At 36.0% G+C, this 27,300-nt stretch overlaps 4 protein-coding genes across 11 annotated transcripts; 2 read left to right on the top strand and 2 right to left on the bottom strand.

The window, feature by feature from the left end:
* Positions 1–1,060: 1,060 nt before the first annotated feature.
* On the bottom strand, positions 1,061–8,892 carry LOC117624566 (cyclin-T1-3-like). 6 transcript variants are annotated; one of them, XM_034355885.1, is made up of 7 exons: positions 8,748–8,892; positions 7,038–7,358; positions 4,791–4,872; positions 3,661–3,795; positions 3,026–3,201; positions 2,766–2,944; positions 1,061–2,536 (listed from the first exon to the last, which is right to left on the bottom strand). In XM_034355885.1, exons 2-7 carry the CDS (start codon positions 7,262–7,264, stop codon positions 1,479–1,481), a joined length of 1,857 nt encoding a protein of 618 aa, XP_034211776.1. In that variant the 5' UTR covers positions 7,265–7,358; positions 8,748–8,892; the 3' UTR covers positions 1,061–1,478. The 6 variants fall into 6 exon arrangements, with proteins under 6 accessions (XP_034211776.1, XP_034211777.1, XP_034211780.1 ...); XM_034355886.1 differs by having other exon boundaries at positions 2,793–2,944; XM_034355889.1 differs by having other exon boundaries at positions 7,038–7,200; positions 8,748–8,886.
* Positions 8,893–10,165: 1,273 nt separating this feature from the next.
* On the top strand, positions 10,166–12,567 carry LOC117623739 (FK506-binding protein 59). Of its 2 annotated transcripts, XR_004585219.1 has the most exons (4): positions 10,166–10,552; positions 10,821–11,009; positions 11,489–12,150; positions 12,237–12,567. XR_004585219.1 is itself a non-coding variant. In XM_034354696.1 (3 exons), exons 1-3 carry the CDS (start codon positions 10,373–10,375, stop codon positions 11,981–11,983), a joined length of 864 nt encoding a protein of 287 aa, XP_034210587.1. In that variant the 5' UTR covers positions 10,166–10,372; the 3' UTR covers positions 11,984–12,567. The 2 variants fall into 2 exon arrangements, 1 of the variants encoding a protein (XP_034210587.1); XM_034354696.1 differs by having other exon boundaries at positions 11,489–12,567.
* Positions 12,568–12,706: 139 nt separating this feature from the next.
* On the bottom strand, positions 12,707–15,245 carry LOC117626527 (acetylornithine aminotransferase, mitochondrial-like). The gene is made up of 3 exons (XM_034358256.1): positions 14,695–15,245; positions 14,120–14,554; positions 12,707–13,468 (listed from the first exon to the last, which is right to left on the bottom strand). Exons 1-3 carry the CDS (start codon positions 15,112–15,114, stop codon positions 12,929–12,931), a joined length of 1,395 nt encoding a protein of 464 aa, XP_034214147.1. The 5' UTR covers positions 15,115–15,245; the 3' UTR covers positions 12,707–12,928.
* Positions 15,246–21,547: 6,302 nt separating this feature from the next.
* LOC117626595 (probable potassium transporter 13) lies at positions 21,548–26,519 on the top strand. Of its 2 annotated transcripts, XM_034358344.1 has the most exons (10): positions 21,548–21,836; positions 22,810–23,041; positions 23,138–23,386; positions 23,525–23,575; positions 23,738–23,998; positions 24,077–24,129; positions 24,324–24,438; positions 24,768–25,022; positions 25,115–25,637; positions 25,767–26,519. In XM_034358344.1, exons 1-10 carry the CDS (start codon positions 21,783–21,785, stop codon positions 26,230–26,232), a joined length of 2,259 nt encoding a protein of 752 aa, XP_034214235.1. In that variant the 5' UTR covers positions 21,548–21,782; the 3' UTR covers positions 26,233–26,519. The 2 variants fall into 2 exon arrangements, with proteins under 2 accessions (XP_034214235.1, XP_034214237.1); XM_034358346.1 differs by lacking the exon at positions 21,548–21,836 and having other exon boundaries at positions 22,941–23,041; positions 23,130–23,386; positions 25,767–26,232.
* Positions 26,520–27,300: the final 781 nt, after the last annotated feature.

Raw genomic sequence — 27,300 nt, 5'->3', positions numbered from 1 at the left:
CCGAACCGTGCCCACCCCTAATTTTGTGGGTTTTTCTTTTGGTTTGTCTATTTCCCCCTTCTTCTTTTTTGGGTCTAAATTTTCTATTTTGTTTACATGTGATCCAGTGGTAGCATATATAAGCCACCATGGATATATAATAATCATCACGATTTTATGTACGAGTGATTCTGCAACTTCCACCTAATTTGTTGGTCACTTTCAAAATAACTAATATTCGAACACGATGTCCCTTCTATCATTAGATTTCTTTATATTTCATCTAATTTATTGTCACATAGTTCATTTTTTAGAGCATTTTGATCATTTTAAGTCTCATAGTCTCTCACCACAAGACTCGTTTTCTTGAGCTATGGAGTTGAAGTATCTTTCAAAATTAGAAGTGACTTGTCGACTCGAGTGTCAATTTCACTAAGACTTGTCGAATTCCCAATATTTCAAATCATTGTGTGTAACCCTTTGGTTGACTATAATTGGTACAAGAGCTTTTCAATTCAATTTGGCCCTTCATGACCTAAATGAACTATTAAATTATCAATTTGCCCTCAGAAATGCCTCACGGCAAATTGGATCAAATAGGGTAAAATCAGATGGTAGGTGGCACGTTTGCTATTTTCAATAGTTCGAATCTTTAATTTATTCTTTTATAATTAAAAAACATAGGGAAAACTGAAAATTACTTACAAATTTTAGGGGAAATTCGCAAAATACTCTTTATTCATCTATGACATAGAAATTGTGAGTTTTCACTTGATCATGCTTATATAAAATTATTTATCTAAAACCCTAAAAATGAGATGGAAATTTGTGTGTCATTTAGAAAGTTAACGAACTCCGCATAATCTTTAACCGTACTGATAAGAATGTGAGGCCCAAAACGAAAGGTATCAAATAATCCTTACCAGACAACTTTGTGCACCTACCAACTAAGTCATGACATGTGCTTGCTGCTCAGATGGCCCCAGAGTTCAGTGAGTTGAGAAAAGTGGGGGAAGAGGTCAGGGCAAAGAATCATGGTTTAAAAAAAAAAAAAAAAAGGGAAAGTGCAAAGAAAAAGAGATGCGCAATTTGTAACCATTGAATATATAATTGATTGGATTCAACAATGTCAAAAGTTTCTTCGCCATTTAACCATTTCCCCTACTTGTATCATCACCATCAATAAATATAGTGTCCAAAACATTCTAAGAATTAGATGAGATGGAAAAGCACCTATTCAAGACTGATAAACCTCGCTCCCATGCCAATATATCCGCAAAAATATCAGTGGGGAAGGAATACACAGAAGTTAGTCACGACACCGAGCCAACAGATTGCACTGACATATCTTAGGGTGCCTCTGGGGAACATCAAAAAAGGATTAGAGCATACCAAGGACGCGGTCTGCGAAGAAATCACAATATACACTTGGACATGAAGAGAACTTGCACGTCATTAAATCAAGACCTCTCCAGCAACTGCAAGCAGTGCACACCACCTCAGACATGATTTTCCTGTACTTGCCTCTTGTGATCCATTTCTGTGTGTACAACCCGGCCAACCTCGCTGTGATCTTCTGCATGATCAAACTGATTATGGTGGGCAGTTCCAGGTGAATAATCACACTGCTGCTTCTTCTCTACACCATTGAGTGGAGGGCTTTTTCTCTTGCGGTCGCTTGAAATGGGAGAATGATATCCTTGGCCACCATCAGCAAGTGCAGATACCTCACCTTCTTCCACATTGCTTAAACCAGTTCTACCATTACTGGCATCCTCTTGTTGTTTTCCCTGATGCAGGTCCTCATTTTCTGATCTATTTGAGGACTTAACCCAGCTTTGACTCCTGTCTCCCTTGATTTTCTCACTCCCAGAAGCCAGTTCAATACCATCTTCCAGTTCCATCTCAATAAGATCATCCTCATCCATCAAATCTTTTTTTCGAGTCACATCACCCTGGGACTTTCTTCGTTTTTCCAGTGCTGCCTTCACCTTGTTTTTGTCAATCCTTTTTATTACATCCTGAGGTGACTGCCCAAGTGCACCTTGTCCATTTTCCAAACTTCGGCCAAATTGTTTGGCCTTCAATTCCCCTGCTTCTCTTGTGTCAAATTTCCCATTATCTTCTTGACCTTCTTCATAACGGCCCTCAGAACCAGATTTTGATACGTTTTGAGCATCTCCCATCTGCTCCTGGTGCGATGACAATGGTGCAGAGTACTGATTATCTTTGAATGCTACATTCACATCGTGGTCTGAAGCATTTCTGATATCTGTACTTCTGTTGTCATTATTTAAACTTTGGGTATTTCTAGGAGGTCCATTATCATTTCCAACATCTAATTGCTCAGGTTCTGGCCTAGATGATGCAAGCTTCAAGGTTCCAGGTCTTGTATCACCACCCTGTAGATTACTGTTGCTTGTAGCATATTCTTCATTGCTAGTTGTAGCTTTTGCTGGAGCCCGATGAGCAGCGCCACTTGCTGCAGTCCCTTCAACTTCATTAGAAGCTGGAACTCGATTTTGTTCATATAGTTCCAACATTTGATTGCTTACTTCTGCATAAAACAATTGAATGCAATTAAAGCTGACACCCGATGTCTTCACAAAATATTTAACAATCTTCTTAATTTGTTTGAAACTTTGATTTTTGTAGTTCTTCCTCAAACCCTGAATCTATATAGAGTAAATAAAAAAAAATTAGAGGGGCAAAAGTAAAAGAAAAATCTGGATTGATGAAGGATAAGTGTGGGGGTAAGGACACTGTTAATTGCTCTGTAGCATCACCTACTGAATTAAAACGAGGACACCCACCCTCCAATTGGCGTGGGGTGACGTCAAACTCTTGCCACCACACCCTCTCGCCATCTGATGGGAGCTTTACTTTTAGGAACTTGGCAGCAAGGAAAATGGCACCAGCTGCAATGTGGTGGGGTTTAAATTGCAAGCAAAGAGATGTCCGAAGTCTGCACGGCACATTCCAAGCTCAAGAAGGAAATGAAGAAAGATAAAAAATGAGCAGTGTATATTAACTATGACAAGCATACCCATCATTGACAAAATTCCATGCAACTTGAGCAAGGGCATTTTGAGCTACTTGGAATTTCTTTATTGCCTCCACGAGAGGTTTATATGGATGGAGTACATTAAGATCAAAACCAAGAGTCCCAAGAACAACCCTCTCTCCAAGTAAAATTAATTCCTTCTGCTGTTCATACACCTCCTGCAGGATTTCAACTTGTATTATAACACAAATGACAAATTGGAAAACATAACTGAATATACAAGACATATTCTGGGATCATGAAATAGTATCGTTTTCAGTTAAAAGCAAAAGTAAAAAGAGAAGGGAACACAAAAAAAAAAAAAAAAAAAAAAAAAAAAAACTAATCAAAGTCTAGTCAAGTAGTATAGCAAGTTGCAACACAATTGTGCACGTCTGCCCCAACTGTAAGGGGAAAGTTGACATTTCCACGTTCTATTACCAAGGGGGCATGCAAATGCAGTTGAGAACTTGTGGTATAGTAGAGAAGCAAAAATATAGGTACACATGCCATGACTACATAAAAAAATTATTATGAAGATCTGAATGAGTTCACAAAAGATAAGTAGCATCAATAGGAAAAATCTTAACAAATGAGGTAGAGGAATGTCATGCATAAAGGCACTGCAGTGAAACTACCTTTTGCTTGATCCTCTGTACTGCTTTAGGATCCTTCTTATGAATAATTTCATAAGACACAAGGATAACATCTTTTAGTGGCCGCGGAGTTTCTTCAACCTTCCCAGCAAGAAACATACAAACTGTTGCGATGGTCTGCGGCACATTTTAATTGAGTTTAGTGAACAGAATTTGATCATTTGTCCTATGTGAGTCTTACATTGATTCTCTCTTACTCTTCTTCTTACACCAAGATGAAGAGAAACCTAAATCTTCTACCTGCTCTTTATGACACATGCACACATGTACACCACAGGTGCACATATACAAAGGATGAAGTTGAACTTTGCAGCAATATAAGTAATTCTTGGGTTTTTTTCCAATAAGAAACAAATTGTATGGTTATCTTCTCTGTGCTAAGTTCGAGAAATTAGTGTGGTGATAGATTTGACTCCAGCAGAATCAATACACAGTTATTAACCTTAATCCTTTATCACCCATCCCATCCAAGAAAAACAGTACCCTAAATCCTTTAAGAGGGGACTTTGAAGCCAAAATAATGGGAATTTCAAGAACATCATGGTATACTTGTCAGCCAAGGAGGTTAATGTATCCACTCTAAGATCTACTACATGCATACAACCATTCATATGCTAGACAACTGAATATCATTGGTCCAGTAATGAAAATAATCACTTATTCGCAGGTCTATCAAAAAGTATGACTCATTTAACAAATTACAAGAAACTCGAATTTGTGAATCAACTTATTCTCCCCATCACCTTGCACGCCATTAACAATATAATTACAACATAAGTTTGACAAATCTTCAGGTTTGAATAGGAATGGGTGAGCATTCATGCCAAAGCAGATGACACCAATTAGTTACAATTAAGACCCTAGTTGAATCCAGAAGTTGGCAGAAGTTGCAATTAAGACCCTAGTTGAATAGTAGTATAGCTAAAATTTGAAATCTTCAAACACGTAAACTCATAAAAAGAAGTTCACTAAGGCTAAACAGATGCACCAACGACAGCTAACACAACGCATTAGGTATCACCCCAAGTAGAAAGTTGAAAGCTAACTCAGATATAGACACATAGACAAAGTTAGCCATAGGGGATGAGGGCATTCAAGTTTTCAATACTCACCCTTCTATCATTCTTTGCATGTGATTGACGAAGAAAGAATCGATGACAGAAAATTATGGATGTTGCAATTGTCAACTGGGGTCTGCATAAAGAAATATCCAGGATCATTATCACGCTGAATCAATAAGTCAAAACAAGGGAAAAAAGAAAATATATCCAACCCTACCATGCAGTCAGAGATTAAAATGTTAGTTCCGGTGGTTAATAGCCTTTCAACCCTACATGATTATTAACATTCGACTCAAAGTTATTTCTGTTTTAAAAATCATGCACCAATTAGATGAAAACTAAGAGCATGCTGGATACCTTCTGTACTAATGAGACTTCAAGATATATATAACAACCTCTCATGACATTTCAGAAAATATTACCACCGCTTTTTGTCAGGCTGACTATACCCACAGAAGATATAAATAATCCTAATTCAATTCATACACAAATAAGGATTAAAAAGGTACCTTAAATATACAACGTGCCTAAGGTAATAATGTTCACACGTTATCCAAGAGTTAATCCCAATTTTAAATTGCATTTCAACAGGGTTCTCTTTTTGCATTTGAGACTACCCAATTAAGCATTTGGTAAGTTCGAAGAAAGATGATTCTGCTTCTGCTTCTGTTTTTACTTTCACATCTTTAGGTGCTTCACAAAAAAATTTAAAGAATACTTTTAAAAAGCTACTAATGCTTTGAACTTGTTTTTTGACAGTTTCACTCATATCATCTTACTACCAATTAAACCTATCAACGCATTACTCTTTTCTTCCTTTATACTGCAATATCACTTCTAGAATAGCATTTACCTAAAAACTACACTTACCTGCATAAACATTAACAAATACAATCAATTTATTTTTCACAACAGTTTTGGGGCACTACCAAATGGACCCTTAGTAATACACAAACTTTAAATCAATATAGAAACAATTCGCTTTGCAGTAATAACAGGACAAGCACAAAGCTGATAAAAAGTAGTGAGAATTTCATCAAACTTAGTTAATCAGATCATTGAAAAATTAAAGATAAATGCGAGGAACAAAACTTCATCAGGACTGTCTCCCATCATCTTAATCTTTTTAAGGTCTATATGAAGAATCTTTTTTTCTCAATGGAATTCCTGACGTTTTCAAACATCATCTCCGGTGCACGGAAGCAATCTAGGCCTCTAAATTTACGTTGTTACACATTCTAAATGTCTTTTTGCCTTGAACTAATTAGAGACCATTGATGGAAAGAAACGTTCTAGTCAGTGACATTGGTCTTGGATGAATCTCCACGACCAAGACAAAAATGATGATGTTATGTAAAATTTACATAAATGTACTGGAAGCACTAAAAGAGATAAAATCCTCAGGAAACTATGCATCATAGAGAAATCCTCTCTAGAGGGACCTAGAAACTCCAGGAAAAATAGGAAAATAAAAGATAGATATGAAAACTCCCTGAAATTTGTTATTGAAATATCATAATCTTAGTGCCCCTCATAGGCTACAGAATGACTTATATACAAGCCTACTAAATGCACTCATTAAGGAATGTACATTCATAATGAACCAGAATTTATTAATGAGTGTAGATTATGTATGCTCATAATGCATCAATAGTATATATAAGTTCAATCGTGAACCTACTGTACAACACCATAACACAATCCATTCTCAGTTGACAAATTTTGAAAGAGAAATTGTTAATTCTTAGGGTTCAAACGAATATTAGACTTTGAATTATTTGTAAATTATAAAAGAAAAGAAAAAACCCACACAAAATCTTTGGGTTTCAATCATAAACCGAATAGAGTTCTATTTATTTGTAAACCCGTGCAAGGGTCACATGCCTTTTTACTACACATTGTAGTGTTCAAACGCCTTCTACGGCGGCTTAAACACAGATTTTTTTATTTGTTATTTTGATAAAAGGTTTGGTATGGCTATAGAGTTGAATAGGGACTTTTAAGATTTATTATTGCTTAAAAGGTTTAACAGGATGTTCAAGATTTGGATACCTAAATCTTGACTAAACGCTAAACTCTAAGCCCCACACTATATCCAATAATGAACTAAAAAACACAAATTAATTGAGTGACACAAATTTAATTTTTACTAGTTACATTTTATTCTAGTATGGTATAGCAATCTTCTTGTTTTTCCCTTTTTTACAGAAGATGGAATCACAAATGATAGAAATAATACTTCATTGAAGATAAAGGGAAAAATGAAAACAAAATTTGAGATAAGGCTAAAAAACTCACACTTTAAGTCTCATACCCAAATCTTGTAGATAAGTACAGTATGACTTGCGTAAATATGTCTCTTTCTTTAAGTCAATGCCATCTCGTCTAGATGGAGAATTTTCTTCAATCTCCTTTCTATAAAAGTACCAACAAGCTCCTTCCTCTTGCCGGTCCTGCCCATCTTTATAAGAACCAACATCACTCATTTCACTATGAGAGGATTCAGCAGGCAAAAAACCAGCCATATGTATCTGAGCTCTCCAATTTAAAATAATTCAAATATAACAACTTGAGTGGTTGATAACAATAAAGACTATATCACCAAAGTCCACAAGCTTCCTGTTCATGGATCGCCAAGATGGGTCAGAAACAGTAGGCCATAGACTATGATGTAGCAAGGAAAAATAATATAAGAAATGAGTTGTAAACACAAAGTGAAAAACTAAAATCCATAAACGAAAGCATAGCATGCAATCATGATCATGATAGATTACAGAACTGTAAACTTCAGCAATGATTCAATTACTAGCATTAAGGCTATAGAAGAGGACAAGGTAAGCAAACACAATCGTTTTTTTATGCACTCTACCTCATCTTCCACTAAATCAAACTTTCTTTCTTGTTTCCTTTTCCCAACTTTTAACTTTTTATTTCCATAGTGGAATTTACCTCTTCACCTTCAAATTGAAATTTCTATTTCTCTAATACTCTTGCATAACGGTGCAAAAAGTCAAATTTGTGTCTTCCCAGTAAAGCTACTTATGATTCAGGTACAAAAACATGATGACCGAGAGAATGTCCAAATCTAATAATCCTTTAATTGACTTACTTGATGAGGTCCAAATTGTGAAACTCATCTAACTTTATGTAATAAAGTTTTAAGATGAAAATGTCAGAGTTCTTTCAATCACTCTCAAGTCCTCCGAACGCTATCATATATCTATACACTACAGTGGAAAACAATGTAGGCCTCGCCATTAACAATTTTATCATAAGCCATCATTCTCTTGAATTTACCAAAAGCTCAAAATCTACGACATGACAAGAACCACTTTCATTCATCATTGAACTATAAAAACTGTATCATATTTTTATATTGGAAATATAACCAATTTATTACTTGTTCCACTTTCACAAGTTTGAAAGATATAGAATAACAAAAATTTTCGTGTAGGAATTCTATGTATCTAGAAGACTTTCTTAACCACTTCTTAGAGCTACCTCAATCATTCCCAAACTTCATCAATATACGAACAAAGTGAGTGGTCTCCTTGTTACTTCTTTGCTTACTACGAAATTCACCAATTCAACAAAAAATTGGAAAATTTTCTATTATGATTATAATTAAACCACACACACACATATAATACCAGCAAAAGAAAACCAAATACACACTCACGCGTATATGTGTATATTATTCAACATTTAATCCTTAAAGCCAACCCCACTCCTTTCTAAAGCCTATTCTTCGAAAATTCAATCAACATAAATAGAGCATCATCTTAAAATCCCAATCTTTCTCTGATAAAAACAACAACAAAACTATAGCAAAAGGTTCTTCCACACAAACAAAATAAAAAACCCATTTTTAAGTTTGTGTATGTAGGATTGCGAATGAGCAAATTTACGTAAAATTATCTTAAACGGGTTCGAATTTCGAATGAGTAAAATATAATGAAATGGAGAAGCTAAGAGCTCGAAACCAAAGATAAGAGAAGTTATTGTTACCTTGGATTGACGAAGACACCAGAACTAAGGCAAAAACCTACCCAATCTTCCCAATTTGGATTTTAGGGTTTATGCTGTGCAGACTCTGGAGAGGGAGAGCGCGAGAGAAAATAATCGTTGTGTTTTTAAGACTTGTACTCTTTTTTTTTTTTCCTTTTTCTTTTCTTCCGCTTTTTCTGATTGGTTTTACATGGTTGCCACGTAGGCACGTACGGATGTGTGGGATCTCATGGGTTTTCCTTTTTCTTTTCTTTTTTCAGGACCTTTCCTTTTTTTAATTTTAATTAACGATTAATCGATCTAGTTTTGTGAATTCTCTAGAAGACATGGTTCTTAATTATTTCTTTTTTCCTGAAATGCTATTCTTCATAAATAAGTAAAATAATTACTTGTTAAACGGTTAGACTATTTTTTTAGTAATTATTTAAGCTGATAATAAGATTTCAAAAATCAAAAATCTAATTAAGTTAAGAGCAGTTATCCATGCACTCAAAGTTTTATGTTTGAATCCCTTTATATGTAGTTTGTGAAACCAACTCAATTGTGTATTGATGGTAATTTTATATACAAAAAAGTATCAATAATCTATCATGCTAATTATGGTCTAGTTACCTCAAGGTCCATGTCAAATTTCTCTACATGTAGTTTGTGAAACCAACTCAATTGCATATCAATTAAATTAGACAAGCATCTTGATTGTTGTCTGATGAACTTATAAATGTTGTGAACTAAACTTATTAAGTTGGATAAGTGGAACTCATAAAGGCTAGTTTGGACTCAATTTCAATCCATTTTCAAACTGAGCTATCAAATGAGGTCGAAAATCACAATTCACGAAGGCCTCAGTTACTCAAACCCTCCCAACCCTAACCTTGATTCAGCTTTTTGATTCCAATCAAAATATGTAAATTTTGTTTTCTTAAGATGAGTTGAGTGTGAGAAAATTGTGAGTTCAAAATATGAACTTTTTGTTGAAAATATCATTCTAGATTTGCAATATATATATATTTAACAACAATGTATCAAATAAATATAATTTGACGGTGGATAGAAGGATCTATTTCTATCTTTGTTTCATTTATTTTAGATCATTTTCTTTGATTTTATGTTATACAAAATTAATATATTTTAAATTGTTTGCATTAAATAAATTCTATGACGGGATAAGACGATCTAAATGTATTAATAAATTCTAATGACGGATAAAGAAAAAGGATATCATGCGATTTGATGATTTGGTTGCGAAGCTTCTAATTAAATCAGCTAATTACGATTTAATTTAATTCCAGTCTAAAATTAATATTTTTAATATAATCACCGAATCAAAGCTCTCAATTTGTTGTGTTAGGTTGATTTACATGTCGGCAGTCACGTGTGACCCCACCCATAATTTTTTTCTTTTTTTGCAAAAAACGTATAATATTTTTGAATTTAAACAAAAAAGGAAATCAAAATCAAAATCGCTGTCTCATACTCTCAGGCTTTGTAAATCACAATTCACAATCACTCAAACCCCAAACTTTCTCTCTCTGATTCAATTTTTTTGGGGGTAAAAATCATAAGCGAACGCTGAACAATTTTGTGAAATTTTGGACGGCTGAGATTGGCGGGCAGAGGAGGATAGCATGGCGTCGGCGCCGGTGAACAAGATCGAGCGGGCCCACCTGATGTACCGGGAAGGGAGGTACTCGGAGGCCCTAGGGTTTTACACGGAAGCCCTATCCATGGCCAAGACGAAGCCCCAGAAGATCGCTTTGCACAGCAACAGAGCTGCTTGCTTCTTGAAGCTTCACGATTTCAAAAAGGTTCGCGCTTTTTTTTTCTTTTTTCCTGTCGTTTTCTCTCTTCGTTTCTGTATAGGAAGTTCTCTATTTCTGAAATCTTGATCTCAAAGGAGTTGCTTAGAGCTAGTAATTTTTGTTTTCGAATGCTAAGTTCGGTGAGAGAGAGGAAATCGCGAGTTCAAGACATGATTTTTCTGCTGAAATTAGTGTTCTGGAATCTGATATGGACTTGAAGGATGAAAATATGGCTTAATTGGTTTATTAATTGACTATATTTTGACTATATTAGGCTGCAGATGAATGCACCTCAGTGCTTGAGCTTGATTTCAATCACACTGGAGCTTTGATGTTGCGGGCGCAGACCCTAGTGACCCTCAAGGAATATCACTCAGCTCTCTTTGATGTTCATCGGCTGATAGAGTTAAATCCATCATCAGAAGTGTATCAAAACCTTCAAGCCCGTTTAAAGACACAAGTGGTATAATTCCTTTGTTCTTGCTGCTGAATTTTTTGTTGTTTTACAGTTTTTTGATACAGGTTTCTCACATTCTTATTTAGTACATTAGTTGAAGATTAGGGGCTGTTTAAGATTTTTTTTTTGGTCGAAAGGGGCTGTTTAAGATTGATGCATAAGTTTGGTGGTCAGTTATTTTATTATAGAAGGATTTGCATTTGTAACCAAAAACCGGGGAAAGAGATTCTTTGTTCCTACCTGTCCGAAAACCTCTAGGGTTTTGTTCGTTGTTGTTTGAAACACTTTTTTGAGTTATAAGCATCATCATCATCATCATCATCATCATCATCATGTTTGCAATTATGAACACCACTGTTGCAATAAATTTACAATTATGAACATCATCATCAGCAGCAGCAGTGCAGCAGGTGGTGAAATCATAAATTTGCAATTGTCAATTTCCTGGCTGTGAGTAAAGAATTATTTTTTCTGCTTGAGGAAAGTCCCTTGCTCCAATACCTGAATCCGACGCAGAGCTAGAAGAAGAGGAAGAAGACGAGGATGAAGTAGAGCTAAATGGATATGGGGAGGAAGAGGAGAAATACGAAGGACAAGAAGGTGCAGTATTGTCAGGTGCAGTAAAGGATCAGTTTGCTGAGGTGAATAGGACGACTGCTGTTGCTGATGTTATTCCCCCCAAGACACCAGTAAAGAAGGAAGTTCCTGAACAAGGAAGGGATCCAAAAGTTAATTACACAAAGACTACTTCCCCAGCTGAAGTTGCTGCCCCTCGTGCAGAACTCATCAAAGTACCGTCTGAAAAAGAAAAAGGATGGCAAGCAATCCCGAAACCGAAGGGGCACTCTTCTCTGGACTATGCACGGTGGGACACAGTAGAAGATGACTCTAGTGAAGATGACGACGACGACGATGATGAAGAGTCTCAACCTCAGTATAGATTCCGTGTAAGAACTGTTGGTGTCCGACCAGTTAAGTGAAGAGGCGGCAGACGAACAAATGTACACAATACACAAGATAGATAGCCATCATTATTGCTAAAACCAGCCACAAAGTCAATATCACAGTGAATTCAGGAGGGGAAAGTTCTTGTAGTTTCATATTCAGAAATTTTGAAACCTATGAGAAAATTGGCTTCAACAAGCAGGTGAGCTTGGAAACATATCATTTGTAAGAAACAGGATTCTGCATTTTAGTTCTCTGGCTGAAGTTGGATTTATTGACTTTGTGCAGTTCCTGTTATGCTGCGATTTTCAAACAATTCATGCTGTGACACAAAAATAAGTGGAGGCTCGGTCCGCAAACAGTTGAAATCAAACATGTCCTGGCTGATTAGTGCTTACAGGGTCAGGTAAATTATTGGTTCTGTGATGGCGTTTGTAAATTTTTATTGTAGTGCTTGTAAGAAAATAATGAAAACTAAAAAGTTTTCAAGATTGCTACCATATTCAAGCAACTTGTCGACCAGAAAGAATGATACAAACTTTTATTTATTTATTTTTTATTGTATTTTCTGGTGTCACGTCATGAGGAGTATGTAAATCGGTAATCATTGATGGCTTGATTTCTGTTTTTTTTTTTTTAAATTCAGAAACGAATAAGAGAATTTGCCTAAAATTTGTGAGGCAACCAACTTGTTAGAAGTGTTTTGAGCCGCCACCCAATATGTCCATCCAAATAACAAGCAAACTCAATAAAAAAACTGAAGTAACATTTAAGCGCTTTTTTATTTCTAGTAAACGGTTCTAGAACCTAGATATAATAACATACTAAGATATACCTAGAAGAAAAAATATATATATAAAGAAAATAGAGTCCCCATGCCAACTTTTGCCATTTGAGCTACAAACATACATCGATATCAATAGAGTAACTTAAGAAGCAACAACTACAACAATATATTATATGATGCAATTTTCTTCCTCCTAATTTGAATTAGTTGCATCAAGTACTGGCAAAGCTCGGTACAAGATCTCAGCTGCAACATCAAGCTCCTGCTCTGTTATGATCAATGGAGGCACGAGCCTCACAACGTTGCCTTTTCCAGCAGTCAATACTAGCAAGCCAGAATTTCTACATGCATCCACAAGAGGTGAGGCAGAGACATCCAATTCAATTCCAATAATAAGCCCGAAGCCACGTACTTCTCTAACATGTGGGTTCCCTCCCATCTTCTGCTTCAAGATATTTTTGAAGTACAGACCTTTCTTGGAGACGCTGTTCAAAAAATTGGGATTTGATATTTTGTTGAGAACGGCTAGGGCAGCGCTACAGACCAGAGGTGCACCAGCAAAAGTACTTCCATGGTCACCGAAAGCTATGGTGGAAGCAACTCTTTCGGTCACCAATGCTGCTCCAATGGGTAGGCCTCCAGCAAGTGGCTTAGCAAGTGTCATTATATCTGGGAATACACCATATGCCTCGTGAGCCCAAAGATACCCAGTTCGGCCTAAACCACATTGAACCTACAGGAAAAAAGTGAAAGAAGCACAACATAATTAATTGAGAGAAATTGAAATCATAGATAAAATACATGTAATCCGCTCTATAAACTTGAACCCTTGAAATTGCACCAAAAAGAGACTAGTGGTATAATGTATAACTTTCAAATAGAATATGATGATGATTATGATAACAAGTAAAAAACACCAACAAGAACAACAATTATGTATGCACAATGCAAAGTAATAAGTATCCAAAAACTGCAAACAATGGAATCATTATATTGCGCATGGTCATGTATGAAGTTTGGCATTTGAGAATTCCAAATTATAGTTTGTTTGATATCCGCACTCCCAACTCTATGAAAGCAGAAGATAAAAGGGGCAATGGGGACAAAGTTGTGGATTTAAGAATTGAGAAGGAAGGAAGAAACTAAAACAAGAAAATCAAATACATAATAAAGAAATATTTTCAAGAGCCTTAAAACATGGACTGAAAGACGAAATAGAATCGATCCAATGCAATTGCTACCTTAAACCAAACTAGATCAAAACCATTTTGGGGCAAACATGAAAGTATAGAACTAGTGTAAATAAGATATACTAGCCAAACAATACACCATCTAGTTGCACTAAAATTTGGACACAATCTGAAGATAAAAAGTAGCAGATTACCTCGTCGAACACCAGAAGAGCACCAGCATCATCACAAGCTTTACGCAGAAACTGCAAGAACTCCTTTGAAGCACTGTATATTCCTCCTTCACCCTGGATAGGTTCGACAAAAACCGCAGCAGTTTTTCCAGGCTGAATCAATTCTTTGGTAGCTTGTATATTTCCATACTCTACGAATGTGACTCCAGGCATGACAGGCTCAAAAGGAGACCTGTAATGCTCTTTGCTAGTCAAGGCAAGAGCCCCCATGGTCCTCCCATGGAAGCTGTTAGTGAAAGATATGAAGCTTGTAGCAGGCTCTTTTGCATCAGGATTAGTGTGTCTCTGAAACTTCCTTGCAAATTTAATGGCTGCTTCGTTTGCTTCAGTTCCAGAGTTTGTGAAAAACACACGGTCTGCAAAACTAGAAGCCACCAGACGCTTTGCTAGTTCCACCTACATACACCAAACAATTTGGCAACATAAAAAACTTATCTTTAAAATCAAAATGCAACCTTTTACATTTTCTCTACACTTTCTCGGCAACCAAACAAAGCATAATTCCAAACAAAAAAAAATCAAGATGAAGGCCAAACCTGAGGGATGGAATAGTACACATTGCTGACATGAGTGAGGGTACTGGCTTGCTCAACCACAGCCTTGAGCCAGTCCTCATCGCCATGGCCAAGCGCATTCACCGCAATCCCAGAGGTCAAGTCCAGGTACTCTCGCCCCTCGGCATCGTACAATTTACAACCTTTGCCACTGGCCAACACCACCGGAGTTCGCGCGTAGGTCTGCACCACGACCTTGGCCTCTGTCTCTATAACCTCCCTGCTCTTCGCAAGCCCTAATTTTGACGCGGTATCTGGTACTTCCACGTCCACGCTAAGGCAAGCGGTCACCGCTCTCCGGCCGTTGATTAGTTGGACCCGTCCGTGTAAGCTGGGGCTGAATCGACGGCGGAGATTGAGTGGTTGAGAAATGGGGTTGGGGGAAACGCGGAGGGAAGCCATCCTCTGTTTTCGGCTGCAAGGAAAACGTTCGAAATAGGGGTTGGCGGAGGAGGCTGCTTTACAGGCGACAATTGGTAGGAAAAAGGGTAGAAAATGGAGAGAGAAAGTGAAAGTATCTCATCTCTTAACCTAAAACGACAGCGTTATTTTAATTTAGGAATGAACAGTGTCAACTTTTTTTCTTTCTTTTTTTGGTCTGAACAGTGTCAACTTCAGACAGATTGATGGCTAGGCTTGACAACAACCCAACGAGTCTGTTATTTGCGTAATGAGGGCATCAAATGTAAAAAGTTAGCCAACTTCATTCCATTCCCTGTCGATAAAAACCAGAAATTTGAATAAGTTTTTTTTTTTTTTTTAATTTTAATTTTAAAGACATTTTTTTTATTGAAAGATGCGATATTATACTAAACTCACACATACTATAAGAATGCTAGGACTCGAATTTAGGAACTTTCATGGAGGAGCAATTACTCCAAACCACTACATTAGTGGGTCTTTTGCGAATAAACTTCTTTTTTTAAAGTGTCGCATGAATTTTATTTTTGTTAAATCTTTGTGGTTTTTAATTGCTTTGTTTTTGGGAGTTTTTAATTTGAGTTTTCAAGTTTGATGCCTCTTTGGTCAATATTTGAGAAAAATACATTCATCTTTTTGATGAGGATATACCATGATCTTTCTTTTTTGTACATAAATCTTTGTGGGGTTTGATTGTTTTCTGCTTTTAGGTTTGATGGTGTGGATATTGAATCACTATGTAAATCTGGAATCTTGTTGGATTATTATGTTGTTTGTGTTGTCTTGATATGTCTTTTCGGTTGTTAACACCTTAGACGTGGCTTAGATGATTCCTTATATAATGAATTCGATGATATTTCAATTAGACTACACACACTAATATCAAGACATTTTGACAAAATCTTGTTAGCCGTTTGACACTATACTTCAAATATTATGTATAGGGTCATATTTTTAAAATATTTGAATATATTTAGTGTCTGTTTGACATTGTTTATTTGGGGTAATAAGTGATTTTTTTTAAATTTTGGGAAGTCCAACCCGTTTGGTAAACTGTGAGAAAATCACTTATTGTTAAAAATTATTGTGAGAGAAAGCTATAAAGGAAAACAGCTAATGGGGTGCTTTCATTTTCTGATTATGCTGGAATTAGTTTCGAAGAGGAACTGAGTTTAATGATTAATCGGCAATCATTTTCTGATTATCAATAAAATCAATACCAACAACACTTTTAACAAAAATTTTACCAAATGCCAAACTACTTTCTCTCACAGCTGATTTTACCAAACGCCAAACTCTTATATATATTTCCTTCTTTATGTATTTGAAGTTCTAATAAAAGAAAATACGAAAAACATGTACATTAGACTTCTTTATAAGAGTTGACGCATAACCTATCGATCATAAAATCTTACTAAATGATTTAAACACTCATAAACTGCAGGTTAAACAATTCTTCCAATATAAAGTTGCCCATAAGAATCGAAAATACAAAAAATTTAAAAACATGGTGGTTCCTTTCCATCACTGTAAAGGTTAAATCTAAATTAAGTTAGCTGATTGCCTAATTGAGTCATTGGTGTCCAAAAATTTCTTCTACCAAAGCAATATTGAACTAGTTCAGCAAGAGAAACACTACACCCTAGGCTCGCCCACTTAACCTACAGAGGAGAAACTTTAGGCAACGAAACATTAATTGGATACCAAGCCCACAAATATTCCAGCAAAACCTACTGATGAACCCCGATAGACCCCTTAAGGCCGATCTCCTTCGCCTTATCAGAACAAACACCACTTTAAGTAACTAATAAATGTAATTAAATAATGCTAAATATTATTTAATTACATAAAAGATAATAAATAAATAATTATTGACCTAAAGAAACTAATGTTATGTTTATTTAAAAGAACAAATCTCTCAAGACGAAAGTTCGTCGGCACATATCTATGTCCGGGACAATTTGCCAGATTGGACTTTTCTCGAAGACGTTTATCGGGAAACGTCTATGCCGACTCCATTTCGTCGGGGCACGGTATCTGTTGGCAAACTTTTGTGGAGAGATGTCTCATCCTGCAAATTGTTGCCGGCATAGGTCTGTGTTGACGAAAGTTCGTTGGGAAAGGGTTTTTGTTTCTTCTTTTAAAAAAATATATGATTAGTTTCTTTAGTTTAATATATGTATTTAAGTAATATCTTAGCCTCTTAAAATTACTTTAATTGCTAATTATATTTTAATTATTATCTATTTAGTAAATAATTATTTTACTAATTTCATAAATTAATTAATAAATAGTAATTTATTATTTTAATTTATTTTGTGGACTTTGGTTTTGAATTTGTATATAGAAAATTAGTTTGTTTAGTTTAATATTTGCAATTAAAACATTTAATACTAATACTAATATATAATTTATGAATTTAATTAAAATATTTAATTATTATTATTCACTAAATAAATAATAATTAAAACATAATCAATAATGAAAGTAATTAAAAAATGCTAAGGTATTATTTAATTACAAAAACTATTTTATTGACCTACGGAACAAATGTTATATTTAAAAAAAGAAAATGACAGACGTGTGAATTTTAATAAGTTTAACGAGTACAGCCGCGCGACTATACTATTTAAAGATTCGAATTTATTTAAAACGTATAGCCGCTCGGCTGGACTTTCTAAATATTTTAATATATTTAAAGAGTATAGCCGCTCGGCTGGACTTTCTAAATATTTTAATATATTTAAAGAGTATAGCCGCTCGGCTGGACTTTCCCATTCTTCTACATGACTGCTGCAGAAGAAAGCACTTTGTTTGCAAAAGAATACCCCTTTGCTACACCCTTTGGAAAACACCCGTCACAACTTGATCTTTGGTGCCAGAAGCAATGCCTGACATGTTGGTTGCCAAAGCGTTGGCATGGTTGCTTAGACAACTTACGAGAATAGTTGCAGTCCCGACTTTGTCAGCCTTGTCAGCGCGCAGATTGGATTTAAGGCACTCGATGCAGGATGTTGGTACCTCAGCACTGTGACATTCTGCTGGGATTAGTTTGTCATCTGCATTTAAACGGTTGACAAGTTATTAATTAGAGCACTGACCAGTGGGCTGTTTACATTGTAATGTTTCTCTCATTAGGGTTGGTTTGAAGTGAAGATCATCTCTCAGATCAGACCTCTTTGCTGTCATTGACTGATCGTGTATATGATTCATGAATTGCATGCCATGGTTGCATTTCTACACAGATTTACTCATTCTCTTTCTATGGAAACAAAATTAGTAAAGCACAATTTAATAGAACTTCAAGTTTTTTACTGCAACAGATGTGAGTCAATTTTCGTTTTCCTGCTAAGAAATTGCAAATCCTGACAATAGTTGCTGGAGATTGGTCATAAATTAGATATTATATGGTGGATATGCATCTCACAGACTCGCAGTGTATCTATTTTTTTTTTTTTGGGTCAAAAACTCGCAGCGTATCTCAGCCATCCATTTCTATGCACATACACTAACTTGGGGTTGACCAAAAAAAAATAATAGTAACTTGGGCCTTGGGCCTAGCAAGCCCAGCCCAGTTTTCTTCAGTAAATGTATGCAGTAGGGGGATTTAGCTCAGCCCAGTTTATATTAAGTAAATTTCTGGAGTAGGGAGATATTAAACTTTATGTAGTGCGAGGCGGTTCTAGCTCAAGTGATTAAGAGCAGTTATCTTTACACTCAAATTCATGTGTTCGGATTCACCCTCCTTATTATCGCTTGTATGAAGAATTAAAAAAAATGTTTTTGTTTGCTTGCTAAGAAATTGCAAATCCCAAAATAGTTGTTAGAGATTGGTCATCACAACTTGAGTTTATGCAGGGACAGTAAACTTGTGATGCCTAAAGGTTGGCCCAATTTCATGGTATCAAGTCCATCAACAGCCTTCCTTGATGCACTTCCAATTCACACTGAGAAAGCCTTTTGCACTCAGAGATCAAACTGAATTGGCAACTGCAGGATCACCCTTTCCCTATTTAGACTTATTACCCCATAAACACTCATGATCAAAAGAAGATGAGTCAAATATCTACTTCTTGTCACATTAAGATTAAATGCAGTCTGAAGGTTGCAATATGCCAAATCAGAAGACCTGCAATTATGTGCACCAAATCAGAAGACCTGGAATCATGGGCACCAAATCTCATAAATAATGAAGTATCTTTTCCATCTGTCCAAAACTCATATTAATTTTTTCTCTGTTTTGTACGGAGACTTATGATTCACTTGAACTCTCAAGTTTCAAATCCAATTAGTTGTCGAGTGGGGTTACCAAGGTGGTTGTGTCCCTCCTCCTTTTCCCTTGCTTGGCACCCAAGATCGAAACTCTAGATTTCTTTCCTCCAAATATAACCCAAAAAAATTCCAGTTAAGTTAGATTCAAAATGCTTGGATATGTACAACTTTTTTGGGTCAACATCAAAATGCTTGGCAAAAAAGGCACCAAAATGGTAGTAATGACAAGTTTGTGAAATACTCCTATAAACCCACAAAAGTTGTCAGTCCTTTTCTTGATTGTCCAACAATTCAACGAGTACGCTATTAATAAAACATGATTAACTTTGGTTTTTTTTTTTTTTTTCCACTTGATTATGTGAACTCTGTGTCACCTTTTCTTCCAAGTCGGCAAACCTATTGAGATCCTAAGTGTCAAAGATGCCAAAGATGTCAAAGATGTAAAATCAATCCAACTTCAATAATTGGGTGAAAACTGCATCAAGTCATGAACTCATACATGAGAAAGAGGTCATATTTCTATGGAAATAAAATCAAAGCATGCATGCCCAACTGTTTGTCTATATTCTTGAAGTCAATATAAGCAATATGAGGTCCAAAACAATCAATTGGGCATAGTTTTCCAAGATCACAAAGAATGCCAACCAGAAAGTGATGAAATTGCATGAATAATTGTATACCACACCAACCAAAATGAAACAGAGACTAATTATTTTTTCTGGTTCTTTTTTATATTGCCTACTCTCATTTTGCCATTGTTTTTAACAAAAAGAAGGAAGCAAACTTTGGTCCCAATTGTTTACTTAAGATGATTTGTTAGCCCATCCATTACACTGCCCATATGCTATGCTGCAGAATTTCTTGCGTAAGAATACCCACACAAAAAAAGTGGCAGACAAATGAGAAAGACAGGCAACGCATGTCTTCCGTACATAGTTCACTGGCTTTGGAGTTCTCAAGCTCTTCCTCTGATATTTATTTTTGGTTTTCTGCCCTTGTTTTCTGCAGTGTAGAAAAAATCTGGTGGAGGCTTTTTTTGTTTTGCCTTGAGAGTACCAGATTATTCCTAGGCAGAAAATTTAGTTGCCGTCTGTCGGGATACCAGCCCCCAAATTAGATATTCTCAGTTAGATGTGACTGGTTGATTAATATTTTCAACTCAATATGTCATGCTATTGCTTTTGTTCGCACTCATTTTGAAGAGATTACTAATGTTGACTTTGATTTCTGGAAGTAAACACGCACACAAAATAAGAAATGACGTTGATTTTATTGTGAGCACGAAATTCAGGTGCAGGTAAATACTCTTATTTCTAAATTATCAGCTTTCATCAATATTGAAATTGCATATGACTAATCAATTGTCAATTAAATCTTCAAATTCACACGTATTTCCATGACAAACTATGATTGACCTCTAACATTGCCGTACAAGAGTATCTTTTGTTTTGGACGCCGTACAAGAGTATCTTAGCTTTAAAAAGGAAGAAAAAAAACAAGATATTAAGTTATGTTGTAATTCTTCAATCTTGTTCATTCCTCTTTAATAGAATTAAATATCTACTTTTTATTATTATTTAAATGTAAATAATAGTCTAATTTAGAGTTTCTCACACACACAACCTATGTTATGGGAGTTCGAGCCTGAGACCTTTGGTCTGCAAATCAAGGTCATTTTTCACAGACGAAGTCTAGTTGAGCATAAAAGGACCTTGACTTACATATCAGAGGTCTCAGGTTGAACCCCATGTCATCAATTATGTGTATGTGTGAAAAACCCTCTCCCTTATAGTTTAGAACGGAAAAAAGCCTCAACTTACATACCAGAAATCTCATGTTAAACCTCCATGTCATCAATTATGTGTGTGTGAGAGAAATCTCCTCCCCTATAGTTTAGAGTCATTATCACTTGTACTTAAAAAAAAAAAAATCTACTTCTTAAGTTGATTAATCAAGCATTCTTTAACATTAAGAAATTGACCATCTTCAGCAAACAATCAACAACAACCAAACAAAAAACAAAACAAAAAAAAAAAAAAAAAAAAAAAGAAAAAAAAAAAGGCAGCATGACTTTTCTTGACACGTAACTTGTAACTTGCGCACGTATCCCTTGAAAGTTCGATTCTTTATAACTGCCTTCTCTTCTTCCCTCCCTCCCTCTTTCCGTTTATTGCCGTAAGTGGCTTCATTGAGCACAATTTCACTAGAAACTTTGAAACCCAAGTTCGGATCTTTAAGTTCTGCTTCTATCTTCCACTATTTTCCATTTGGGTGCTCTTCTTCTTCACCAGTTACAAAACCCATTTCAATATACACAGATTTAGTGGTACCAGACCACTGTGTTGAACTTAACATTGACTGAGAGCATTGGGGCCTGAATGGCAAGGCAAATGGACACAGAGTCGGCTTCTGTTTTACGGGGTTTTCGACCGGTGAGTGTTACTACTTTCTCTGTTTCGTTATGTTCCTATGCCCATTGTTTTGCTTTCTTTCTGTGTTTGTTTCCAGGGAAAGTAAAGTAAGCAACATGGGAAAGGAAAGAGTGAAATTTTTGAGTCTTGTGTTACCATTTTTTGTTTTTGAAAATGGGTTTTGTTGTTTTTGATTTCAAACACTTTCAATCTTTATTATGTGTTTTCTTCCGGAATCTTTTTAATTTTATCACTATCTTTTGGTCTATGACTATCGATCTTATCGACTTACTTAGACTATATCTCATTGTCATTTTTGTATTCCTGTAAGAGTCTGACTTGTTATTTGTGTTCGTACAATCACCGAAATTCCTCGTTTTCCATGTTACTTTTGGCTGTGATATAAAGTTTATGTTTTTCCATTTGTTTGGGTATGTTAGCTGATTCGGGACAGTTGCTAAATAATTTTTGTCGTGATTATATGTATTGTTTTGTAAAATTATATTTTATCTATTCAAGAAAACTAAGTTGAGTTTTCCCATGTCAATCACCTTCATGGCTTCTTAGTTTTCTTTCACTGGTGCTGCATAAACCATAATTTTTAGAGGCTTTCATCCTTAAATTCACGAATTCAATCTACCTTTATTTGCCTTGTTAGTTTAGTACTTCTTCACTTCTAACTAAGTGATCCTTCTGTTTGAGCATCACCAATTCATTTGGTTGCATTGAAGACAAAGGATGTGAGAAGAACTCACCGTGTCCGAACTCCAGGATACCTGGAGTTGATTTCAACATCCACAATTGTCGGTCTAGAGAGTTTAATATGGTTGTGGACTGGATTAACTCATTATAGAGCACACATTTTGTCTTAATTCTGTTCTGCATTTCTTTTCTTATTGGTTTTTCCTCTGCTTGGTTATATTAGTAAATGGAATTCAGTTCACTTTAAAATTTGCAAACATAGTAACACTTATCTTACTTGTTTTATTTGAAGAATCTGTACAAGACAACTCTATGCCTTGCTTATCAGAGCCTTGGTATTGTTTATGGGGATCTAAGCATATCCCCCATATATGTCTACAAAAGCACTTTCTCAGGTGATCTGCATCTTTATGAGGACGATCATGAGATTCTTGGAGTACTTTCTATCGTTTTCTGGACTTTGACTCTTATCCCCCTTTGCAAGTACATTATATTTGTGTTAGGAGCAGATGACAATGGTGAAGGTACTTACAGTAACCTCAGTTAACTTATAGCATATCTGGGTTTGAGATTATAATTGGTTCATGTTGGATGTTTGAGATTCACTTTTAGTTTTACAGGTGGAACTTTTGCTTTGTATTCATCACTATGCCGGCACTCAAGAATGGGCCTTTTGAACACAGTTCATCCTGCACATGAACGTATATCTTCTTACTGTTCTGAAATACCTACCAAGGATACAAGAATGAGCTTACTCATAAAAGAATTTTTTGAGAAGCATAAGAGTTCTCGAATAGTATTGCTACTTGTAGTTTTCCTAGGAACTGGCATGATAATTGGTGATGGTATCCTTACTCCAACAATGTCTGGTATGATTTCTAAAATTATCTCTCCAGCCTTTCTGATTGACCCTTTCTTCAATTGAACATGGGAGTATCTTCCAGTTCATGTTTCTCTCTGCAGTCACTGATGTTGACCTAATGAGGTTTTGTTATATATGCTGGCAGTTCTTTCTGCAGTTTATGGAATCAGAATTAAAGCTCCAGATTTACATGAGAGTAAGTGAATCACAAATAGATAAATTAAATGTTCTTTGTGTGAATCACAAATAGATAAATAAAATAGATAAATAAAAGCTCTGATATCATGCAATATAATTTTCGCTCAATTTTTATGGAGAACTACCTTTTCTAATTGCATTTTACGTTCATACATGGCAGATTATACTGTGTTCATAGCTTGCATCATCTTGGTCGGGCTTTTTGCTCTTCAGCATTATGGGACACACAAAGTTGGGTTTCTTTTTGCTCCAATCATGTTAATATGGTTGCTATGCATTTCTGGGGTAGGCATGTACAATATCTTCTGCTGGAACCCTGGTGTTATAGGTGCTCTGTCTCCCTACTATATTTATAACTTCTTCAGAAAAACTGGAAGAATTGGGTGGAGTTCCCTTGGAGGCGTTGTTCTTTGTCTCACAGGTTGGTCGATAGGAAAAAGGTTCTCTGTCGCCCTACTATATTTATTTCTAAGGCTAAAATAATATTTGTCTATGACAGGTACAGAAGCAATGTTTGCTGATCTTGGGCATTTTTCCAAACTCTCTATCAGGGTATCTTATTCTCATATCTTAATTTGACTCCTTGAAGCATAAAACTGCTTAATAGTTGTTTAGTTGTCTTTTAAGGATTTTTGGTTGATGGACAATTTTCTCTTGCTTGTTTCTAGCGGTACCACCACATGTATAGCTGTTTTTCTTCGCTCTAGCCATTTATTTATGACTTTTTTTTTTCTTTTTTCTGGCAGATTGCATTTACAGGCCTTGTTTATCCTTGCTTAGTCCTGGCATACATGGGAGAAGCTGCTTATCTCTCCAAGAACAAAATGGATATTAGTAGCAGTTTTTACAAGGCCATCCCAGGTAAAGCTTGATTAATATATCTTTCTGGTGTAATGCACCAACTAGTTGTTTTAATGAAAAGCCATTCTTCTTATTAGGGAACTAAATTTCAATTCTCAAAAGCAATGATTTCAACAAGTTTAGCTTCCACTTCCAATTTAAGGCATGTCATTATTCTTGGGTATAGCAGGCTTTAAAGTATTGGGTGATTATTTTTAATATCCATAATATCATTAGCTTTTTTACTGTGTAGTAAACCTTTATTGTAGCTTCTGAATCTTTAGAAGTGTCAATCTGTGTGCATTCTTGTACCAGTTTTGGATTTCATCTGATCTCTTTTTGCTATTCAGAGGTTATGTTTTGGCCAGTACTTATTATCGCAACTCTTGCTTCTGTGGTGGGAAGTCAAGCAATAATTTCAGCTACCTTCTCAATAGTCAGTCAGTGCAGGGCACTGAGGTGCTTCCCACGTGTGAAGATCAAACATACATCAAATCAGATACATGGGCAGATATACATACCTGAGGTGAATTGGATGTTGATGATGTCATGTCTTGCTGTCGTTATTGGATTCAGAGACACTCGTATGATAGGCAACGCATATGGTTTGTACTCTCTCTCTCTCTCTCTCTCTCTCTCTCTCTCTGCAGTTTTGCGTTTCTGAAATAATCATTTTTACGCCATGTTGCATGTTCAGGGCTTGCTGGAGTGACAGTGATGTTCATCACAACCTGCTTGATGTTTTTAATTATTAGCACAGTTTGGAAGAAAAATGTTCTTCTGGCAGTCTTGTTTTTCGTAGTCTTTGGATCTCTAGAACTACTCTATATTTCTGCCTGTCTTGGTAAAGTACATCATGGAGGCTGGCTTCCCCTTCTATTTGCTCTTGTAATTGTGTCTTTGATGTCTATCTGGAATTACGGGACCATGAAGAAAGATGCATTTGAGCTGGAAAACAAGGTATCATTGGATAGGCTTCTAAGCCTTGGGCCAAGCCTAGGTATAGCAAGGGTCCCTGGAATCTGCCTACTTTACTCTAATGTTGCCTTTGGTCTACCTCCAATGTTTGCACATTTTGTCACAAACTTCCCTGCATTTCATCATACTCTCATCTTTGTGACCCTTAAGTCTTTGATGGTTCCAAAAGTTCCAGTTGTTGAGCGTTTTCATGTAAACCGAATTGGCCCACCAGAATTGTCTATTTTCCGGTGTATTGTAAGGTACTTTCCATAAAGTTTTTGTGGTATGAAGCTGAACTTCATCATGTTTTGCATGAAACTGAATTTTGATTCTTAAATATTCTGAATCAAGAATAGTTCTTGAAATTCTTTAATGCTGTTATGAATCAGGTATGGATACAAGGAAGTGAGAGATTGCTACAACTTTGAAACCCAACTGATTGAAAAGGTGGCAGAGTTTTTGAAACAGGAGAGTACTATTGAAGACATGACAGTTAGAGGGCAGTCACCAAACCATATATCTGCTGCAGTGGGAAACGAGGTTTGTCGTGACATTGCTGAGCAGCGGAGGAAGGAGGTTAGTGGGGGCAGTGGTGAGCAGTGGAGTAACACAGGGTTTCAAAGTTTGGGATCCTGTCAGGAGATGAAGAAACTCATGGAGGCACGGGAAGCTGGTGGCGTGGCCTACATGATGGGCAATCCTTATATTGTGGCAAGTGGGGTATCACCATTCCTGAAGAAGTTTGCCATTAACATTGTCTATGGTTTTCTGAGACGGAACTGCAGGCGTCCAGCAATTGCACTTGGAGTTCCACATACCTCACTGCTTGAAGTGGGAATGCTTTATCAGGTGTAACTATAGCATGTAGTAAATAAACTCAGAGGTAAGAAAGGAGGTTGACAGAGAAAAGTTATTTTCTTTACCAAGCTTTTTATTTGATGAAATAGAAATGCAGTTGATATGGGGCATTGACAGGATGTTTATGGTTAGCAAATATAGGGAAAAATGTGCTTAGCTGTGTATATGGTGCAAGTTGTAATCTGATCATAGGAAACTTAAAATGAAGTGCTAACAGCCAACACTCTTATGTACTTCACAAGATATATATAATAAACAAGAAAAAAGTTTTGGCAAAAAACTCATGTACATGGTGTTTTCCTTTTGTCGAACTTATTTACACTAACCTTCTCCATGTTCCATTGGTTTATGAGAGGAAGAACTTAATGATACATTTTCTCAGGCATACAAGTCCCTGACTCCCCAACCCGGGTGTTGGGACCCGAGACCTACACTTTGATTCTAAACTTGGCAGCTAGGACCCTGTTGAAGAATATGAAGTCCCCAAGTTTGATTCTAAACTCAGATTCAAATTTTCAAACCAATTAAACTCCTTTTCTCATTCCAGTCCATTCCACAACCAAACACCACCTTAGAGTTTGCGTATGACAATTGGACACCCAATTGAGGATTGATGATAATAAATTTGGTATTATAAAAATTGACAAATAACCGTACAAAATATGGTATCATATTGTATGGCTACGGAGCTGCAACATAGCCTAGTTAACTTGAAACTTAATTTGATAGCTTAGGGGCCAACTGCCTGGAGATAAGAAGTCAATTGTGTGACCACAAATCACTCCCTTAAATCAATGCCTTACAGGGGCAGCCTCACACTTGTTGCCTGTCAACTTTTGGGGTCTGCGTTTCGTTAATAAATTATATAACATCTTCCACTATATTAACCTTAGTGCACAGAACATATTTCTCAGGCATTTTTCTCTCTCTCCCTCTCCAAGCAAAAGGGCAGGCTCTATGTATTATTTTTCTTTAGCTGCCTATAGCATTTTCTTCAATGCATCTAGATATCTACTTATTCTTACTGTATTTCTCTTGGCTTCACTTTATGTGTTCTTGGCCATA

The sequence above is a fragment of the Prunus dulcis genome, chromosome 4 (genome assembly GCF_902201215.1).
Source record: "Prunus dulcis chromosome 4, ALMONDv2, whole genome shotgun sequence".
NCBI classification, from domain to species: Eukaryota; Viridiplantae; Streptophyta; class Magnoliopsida; order Rosales; family Rosaceae; genus Prunus; species Prunus dulcis.
This window is presented reverse-complemented; position numbering and strand designations above follow the sequence as displayed.

Coding starts and splice junctions, on each gene's coding strand:
- LOC117624566 (XM_034355885.1), bottom strand. CDS start 7,264: ATGGCTGGTTTTTTGCCTGCTGAATCCTCTCATAGTGAAATGAGTGAT. Junction 2,945..3,025: donor TGGAATTTTGTCAATGATGG/GTATGCTTGTCA, acceptor TGTGCCGTGCAG/ACTTCGGACATCTCTTTGCT. Junction 2,537..2,765: donor TCCTCGTTTTAATTCAGTAG/GTGATGCTACAG, acceptor TGTTTTATGCAG/AAGTAAGCAATCAAATGTTG.
- LOC117623739 (XM_034354696.1), top strand. CDS start 10,373: ATGGCGTCGGCGCCGGTGAACAAGATCGAGCGGGCCCACCTGATGTAC. Junction 10,553..10,820: donor AGCTTCACGATTTCAAAAAG/GTTCGCGCTTTT, acceptor TGACTATATTAG/GCTGCAGATGAATGCACCTC. Junction 11,010..11,488: donor CCCGTTTAAAGACACAAGTG/GTATAATTCCTT, acceptor GCTTGAGGAAAG/TCCCTTGCTCCAATACCTGA.
- LOC117626527 (XM_034358256.1), bottom strand. CDS start 15,114: ATGGCTTCCCTCCGCGTTTCCCCCAACCCCATTTCTCAACCACTCAAT. Junction 14,555..14,694: donor TGTACTATTCCATCCCTCAG/GTTTGGCCTTCA, acceptor TGGTGTATGTAG/GTGGAACTAGCAAAGCGTCT. Junction 13,469..14,119: donor CTCTTCTGGTGTTCGACGAG/GTAATCTGCTAC, acceptor TTTTTCCTGTAG/GTTCAATGTGGTTTAGGCCG.
- LOC117626595 (XM_034358344.1), top strand. CDS start 21,783: ATGGCAAGGCAAATGGACACAGAGTCGGCTTCTGTTTTACGGGGTTTT. Junction 23,042..23,137: donor AGCAGATGACAATGGTGAAG/GTACTTACAGTA, acceptor TTAGTTTTACAG/GTGGAACTTTTGCTTTGTAT. Junction 24,130..24,323: donor TTTCCAAACTCTCTATCAGG/GTATCTTATTCT, acceptor TTTTTCTGGCAG/ATTGCATTTACAGGCCTTGT.